Source organism: Arachis duranensis, chromosome 1 (genome assembly GCF_000817695.3).
Source record: "Arachis duranensis cultivar V14167 chromosome 1, aradu.V14167.gnm2.J7QH, whole genome shotgun sequence".
In the NCBI taxonomy this organism is placed as follows: domain Eukaryota; kingdom Viridiplantae; phylum Streptophyta; class Magnoliopsida; order Fabales; family Fabaceae; genus Arachis; species Arachis duranensis.
The window spans coordinates 95,038,176-95,045,313 of NC_029772.3; the positions used below are offsets into that span (position 1 = coordinate 95,038,176).

The 7,138-nt window shown below is 29.9% G+C and overlaps 1 protein-coding gene, 1 long non-coding RNA gene and 1 pseudogene across 2 annotated transcripts in view; 2 read left to right on the forward strand and 1 right to left on the reverse strand.

The window, feature by feature from the left end:
* LOC107463772 (inositol transporter 4-like) overlaps nucleotides 1–7,138 on the forward strand; it is a 35,325-nt pseudogene that overhangs the window by 15,079 nt on the left and 13,108 nt on the right.
* Nucleotides 2,248–3,259, forward strand: LOC107463781 (inositol transporter 4-like). The gene has a single exon (XM_052259156.1). The coding sequence runs from the start codon at nucleotides 2,248–2,250 to the stop codon at nucleotides 2,809–2,811; it is 564 nt and encodes a 187-aa protein (XP_052115116.1). The 3' UTR covers nucleotides 2,812–3,259.
* The window catches only part of LOC107463405 (uncharacterized), an 18,562-nt gene continuing 15,102 nt past the window's right edge, over nucleotides 3,679–7,138 (reverse strand). Inside the window, exon 6 of the long non-coding RNA XR_008007093.1 lies at nucleotides 3,679–4,035. This is a non-coding gene — a long non-coding RNA (uncharacterized LOC107463405). The remainder of the gene's footprint in view (nucleotides 4,036–7,138) is intronic.

Below are 7,138 nucleotides of genomic sequence, written 5' to 3' on the forward strand. Positions count from 1 at the left end.
CAAATACCCAAAGCTCCAAACCTCTTTCAAACAGAAATTCAGCAACAATTATGTTATCAAGCTTCTAACACCAATGTCAATTGACCACCAATTCCATCAATTTGCCTCTATAACATATAATTTAATCTAATATCACATATACATCACTAAATCAACATCCTATTTCCTATATGAATAATATCACAAGGGTTAAAGGTTTCTCAACTTACCAATGGAAGCTAGGGATAGAACCAGTAAATCTACAAATTTAATTTGCTCCTAAACACCAAAATTCAACAAATTGTCAACACCAAGGCTTAACAAATATCGAAACTAAGATGAGAAGATCTGGATGAGAAAAGTCAAGTTTCTTACCGAATTGTTTAGTGAGTTTTGTAGAGAATTCCAAGACAAACGTATGACCACTGACGGCTTGTCAATCGGAGCTACGGATAAAAAGTTACGAGAGATTGAAAATCAAAGTGAATAGTAACTTTCACTTCTCTTCTCACCGCCGTTTCCTCTCTTTCTCTCTTGCAGCGTGTTTCCCTTTCTTTTGGGGAAGAAAGGCTGAGCCTTGGGTTATATTCTTGGGCCTTGGGCCCAATATGGATCGGATTGGCCCGTTCGACCTAATTTTGGGACCAAGTTCTTTAAAATTAGTGTCAAAATTTTTATTTTAATTTTCTCTACTCCGTTAAACTATAAAGTTCTATTTTCTAATTTTTTTATTAATAATTATTTTATTTACTAATTATTTACTAACTTTGCAGATTTTACAACATCTATACATATTTTTGTTTGTTACATATATACATAAAAATAAGGATCTAAAAAATATTGAGATGTAACAAATGAAGGTAAAAGATGAAAACATAAGGGAGTGATATATTTAATATGATGCTAATTGGAATAGCATTTTACCCTTCTCTTACATTCCATATTCTCTCCTTAACATGGTTACTCGGAGCATAACCTCTTTAGAATACATTATCATATCCGACAATTTCTGAGATACATATATTATTACCCTCTATCAATTTTTTTTTATTAAAAACTAATAATTTATCTCAAAAAATGTTAGAGACTAAATTAAAATTTAGTACAAACAAATTTTTTTGAACACCTAAACAAATAAATATTCACTCCAAAATATGTTTCGAAATGATTAATTAACTCTTGCTGTTGGTTAGAGACAAAAGAATACATTCTGAATATAATAAAATGTTGAAAATTTTCAAAATATTAAAGTTTGGTCTCCTGAAAAAGTGTATCACCAGCACAATTTTATTTGTCTTTTCGAATAAAGTAATAATAAAATTACACAACTTGAAGGGTTTGACTTTTATATATTGGTCAAAACAAAAAAATAAACAACTAATTTATTCTTATTTTTTATTTTATTTTGTTATTTTGTTAGAGAACTTAGCTTTACTTAGATTATAAATAGATAAGATACAAGAAAAAATAGATCAATTTTAACAAAAAATAACAAAACAAAACAAAACAAGTATTGGATAGGATTAAGAAAACTAATATACGGTTAAGACAGGATTGAATATAATAAAGGAAAATTTTGGTGTTTTTTTGTTTGTTAAAGATATGAATATATTAGCTGCCATTAATGTGAAAGATTTATATATAAAGGAGAAAAAATGCAGAGTTTGAATCAATAATACAAGATAATAACTTCGGATTTTTGAGACAAAAAGAAGCATAATACCACACAACTGATTTGAGAAATTTTTGTAAAAGTTTAATATTAGAGTGCTGTGATTTCCAAAGTAAAGTTCATTTTCTCTCAGCTTTTTCTATAGTACAAGTACATAACATATTTTATCTGTTTAATTTATCTTAATTCTTTTTTAGATTGTATGTTTCCTTTATATATAAATAAATATTTAGATTGTATGTTTCCTTTATATATAAATAAATAATAATGATATGATAGGATATATTCCTTATTGTTTTTGTGTTGCTGATCACAACTCTACATGGTTAGTTAGGAACAATAATAATTACCTTTTTGATAAGGTGTTAAGATCGGAATAAGAAAGAATAGATATTATTAATTAATTATCGTTGAGATCAAATTTTACTTTATAATTGAAAGTCTGCATAATGTTATAAAATGCATGAGATTAATTGCATGCATAAATAAACAATGACTAATGGAATAATAATATTTTCAGCGTGGAGTGCAAGTGGTAGAAGTAAGCTAGAAATCATCAATAGGGTTGACATTAAATTAATAAGGTGATCAGTAAGATGGAAGGAGGGCCGGAGGCAGCGAGTAAGCAAGAGTTCACAGAATTCTGGAAAAGAGCAACAAGTTCGCCTTACATCATGCGCCTTGCTCTATCGGCCGGAATTGGAGGTCTCCTCTTCGGCTACGATACCGGTGTTATCTCAGGAGCTTTGCTTTACATTCGCGAGGACTTTGTAGAAGTTGATAAGAAACTATGGTTGCAGGAAGTCATTGTAAGTATGGCTGTAGCGGGAGCCATCATTGGTGCTGCACTTGGTGGATGGATGAACGACATGCTCGGCCGTAAGACCTCTATTTTGGGGGCTGATATTGTTTTCTTTCTTGGCGCAATAGTCATGGCTATTGCCCCTGCTCCTTGGGTCCTCGTCGTTGGAAGAATTTTGGTTGGTTTTGGAGTTGGCATAGCTTCCATGACTTCCCCTCTCTATATCTCAGAAGCCTCTCCAGCTGCCATTAGAGGAGCTATCGTTTGTATCAATGGTCTCCTCATCACCTTTGGCCAGTTCCTCTCCTACCTTATCAATCTCGCATTCACCAAGGTATATATATATCTACTCGGATAATAACTAAAAAAATTAGATAATTTAACATATTTAACTAAACTATTTAACATAATATACAGACTCCTGGAACGTGGCGTTGGATGCTTGGGGTGGCCGGACTTCCGGCGGTGGTTCAATTCGTTTTAATGCTGACCCTTCCTGAGTCACCGAGGTGGTTGTACAACCAGGGGAAAGAAAATGAGTCAAGGAAAATCCTGGAAAAGATTTACAGAGCAGACGAGATTGAAGGCGAGATAAAAGCAATGAGAGAAGCCGTAGAACAAGAGAAGCAAGAGGAAGGGTTGATCGGTCAAACTCTTGGAGAGAAAATGAAGGCTGCTTTCAGCAACGTTGCTGTTCGAAGAGGATTGTATGCAGGCGTGACTGCTCAAGTCGCTCAACAATTCGTTGGCATCAACACCGTCATGTATTACAGCCCAACCATTGTTCAGTTTGCCGGCATTGCATCAAAATCTACCACACTTGCACTCTCCCTCGTCACATCTGGTCTCAACGCCGTTGGATCTATCCTCAGCATGCTTTGCATCGATAAATATGGAAGGAGAAAGCTCATGCTTCTATCCCTTATTGCAATAATCATTTGCCTCCTCACTCTCACCGGAGTTTTCTATCAGGCAGCTACCATCGCTCCTCCAATTGACAATGTTGACACTCTCAGCTTCGGTGCAAATGCTACATGCCAGGCTTATCTTGATGCCCCTAACGTCTCTTCATGGAATTGCATGAAATGTTTGAAAGCTGAATGTGCCTTCTGTGCCAGCACCGGGGGCAATGTAAGTTCATCACTTCCATCTCTTTCAACTTATATATATATATATCTATGTATTAGTCTAATCTAATCTAATGTAATCAATGAACATGATGCAGCATCTTCCGGGAGCATGCCTGGCGGAAACAAAGGAAGTCAGAGCGGTGTGCGGTGAGCAAAAGCGCGTGTGGTTTTCTGATGGATGCCCAAGCAAAATTGGAGTGCTTGCAGTTATAGTGTTGGGACTATATATCCTAGCCTACTCTCCTGGAATGGGATCAGTGCCTTGGGTTTTGAACTCAGAGATTTACCCATTGAGATTCAGGGGAATTTGTGGAGGCATAGCAGCAGTTTCAAACTGGTGTGCTAATCTCATAGTGAGTTTGACATTCTTGTCACTCATTCATGCACTTGGGGCTGCAGGAACATTCCTCCTCTTTGCTGGGTTTTCCACAATTGGGCTCATTGCCATCTATCTATTGGTGCCAGAGACCAAAGGGCTTCAGTTTGAAGAGGTTGAGAAGTTGCTTCAGAAAGGTTTCAACCCTTGCGATTGCACCAATCCAAAGATAGACGAAGAGAAAGCAAGTACTAGTAAATAAATAATATGATATGATAAAGCTGCAGTTAGTTATCTTTTCATATAGATTAAGAATTGGATGATTCTCTCTTCGAGGAATAGAAATTAAAGGAGGAGATAAATATTATTGTTGTTTCGGTGCGTGCATTTTCTTTTTCAAAATCCATGCTAATAGAATGATAGAGAATTTCTCCATGTATGTCAGATTTGTATCCAACACATTAAAATAGAAAAGAGGCATGTTGTATGAATACTTTTATGAAAAAGTCCAAGGAGATAGCAATTTTATTAAAATCTGACCAACAACAAAAAAGTGAGTAATTTTACTCTATTAGATGTAATTTTATACCATTAAAAACGATTAATAATAGCTAATTAATTACTACAAATCACAAAACTTATTGGTTCCCTAGCACTCCTCTATTTTTTTTTTGTTTTCTTTACACATTTGGCTTTTTCATAATTACAAAAAAATCACAAAACATCATCTTTATATAATTAAATTTTTTTACAATAGGTCACTAAGGAATCATACTGCCACCATAACAATATAAAATATTAAAATTGTCAAATATTTTTGTATTTCACACAAAAATATATAAACAATTAATCTCTTAAATTTTATTCTATTTATTTTTACTATTAGATTAAAATTTTATTCTATTTATTTTTACTATTAGATTAAAACGTGATCATATAAGAAGAGAATATAATTTCTTTTAAAAAAAAAGTTCTCAATATATACATTAGAAAGTTCAAATAATTTATTTTTAATAAAAAGTTTCAAATTAAGCACATAATTAATATATTTTAGAGATTTAAGTTAAAATTTTCATAAATTATTTTCTTTTTCCCAAGTCTTCATTCCAAAGCAAATCCAATACCACATTGCGATTTACAACTTCAACAAGAACTCACTTAAACAAACATAAACTAAGTTGTTATTTCAGTACATGCTTGCATGACCTTTAGGCTGTAATTTTACACAAACTCAATAAATTATTAAATTTGTAAGCAATATATACGTTATTTAGTAAATTTGTGGTACTAATTAATTTTTGAAGAAAAAAATATCAATTAGCTAGATTCTACGTGATAATAAATAATAGATATATATATTATTCTATATTAATAAATAGTGTGAAACAAAATAAGTTGCTCATATATTTTATTATTTAGAATAGTGTGTATTTCGTTGTTACTACATGAGCATGTAAAGAATGTAATTTTAGATAAGAAAGAATTCGTTATCTTTTGATTTTGTTTATAGTCTTTAATAACTGCTCTTTTTTTTACTATAAATTTTATAAAAATAGATAAAGTTTTATTTAAAAAGTTGTTATTTATATAATAATCTTTTATAAATAAATATGTTATAATAGTTAATAATATATATAAGTACAATTATTAAGTTTTATGTAATGAATTTATAGAAAAATGAAATTTGTCTATTATATTTTATTATAAAAAAATAAATTAATATTTTTTTAGAGACATTAATGTGATGTCAAGATCGTTGCTTATAGATTTTCATTTGGCTTTTGATGTTGAAAAAGTTAAGAGAGAACAGGGCAAACAGCACACCAGCGCCAACAAATGGCATAGTGGGTCCTATAAAGAAACAAAATATCAAGTGCATTCAATGAGTGTGGATTCCACTCCCACATGCCATATTGACTATTATAGACTTCTCGATTTCTTTATTGAACTGCACAATTTTTAGTCCAATTGTTAATTTGTTATTTATGCATTAGACATAGGGAGTGCGAATCAAGGCATTGCAATTAGATGTAAGGACAAACTTAGAAGGGATGAGTAGTGGCTCATTCTTTTTTAGGGATGGACATACGGGGGGAGAGTGGAGGTTTTGGTTCCTAGCTTTTTTTAAAAAAATTAATAGTAATAAGTTATTAAGTATGATTTAATTTTTTAAAAAATTATTTATTATTTAGTTTAATATAAATAAAAGTCTAATCTAACTTAAATATTAATGATTTTTAATATCTAAAAAGTAAGTGATAACATTAAAAAAATTTGAAAATATATTATTACTAATATTTTTAAATTAAATAAAATTTTTCAAATCTCATAAAGTGAATTTTTTTTCTTGTGAGCATCCTTCTTGATTCATTTGGTATTAATTCTTTATGTTTTAACTACTACAACTGATAGATTTTTTTCAGTTATGAATGTTGTGAAGAATAACTCAGAAACAAAATGGAAAATGAATTTTTGCTAATTGTCTTTTAATTATATTAAAAAGAAAATTGTTAAAAAATTTGACACAGAATTCTATTATCATGAATCTTATGGTACGAAAAATCGGCCACTTCGTTAATAAAAAATACATACATATTTTTTGTATTTTAAAATATATTCTCTATCAGTATATTTTTGTAATACATTTTATATTATATAATTTTTTGTATAATTTTTTAATATTATATACGTTATTGGCCCCCATGATAATATTTCTGGATCCGTCCTTGTCCTCCTCCCCCCAAATTTTAAGAAATTATATTTATATATGAGATATGTGTTTAAAAAATAAAAAAATATTATGTAAGTTAATAATTTTATATGTATTATTTTTCACTATGTGATAAATTTATGTCTTAATTGTTTATTTCACTAATATTTTTTACTTAACTAATTGAATATCATACCCTCAAGTCTTTGTACCTTTCAAATTAGTTTTTACATAGTAATCTCTATATTTTAAAAAAATCATTATTTTTTTATATTAATATATTTAACATTTATATTATTATATTAATAATGACTTGCGTAGTTATATTTTGGTAATCACATTATGTACTTTAGATATTATTTTCTTATAAAAAATACTCATTTTTCTTCTAAATTTAAATTGTTAAAAGAAAAATTTTTATAAAAATATCTTGTATTCTATAAGGGTACTGTATCTTTCAAATAATTAATAATTTATTTTCAAATCTTTTAAAATTTTTTAAAAAATTAATTTTAGTTAATAAGATATG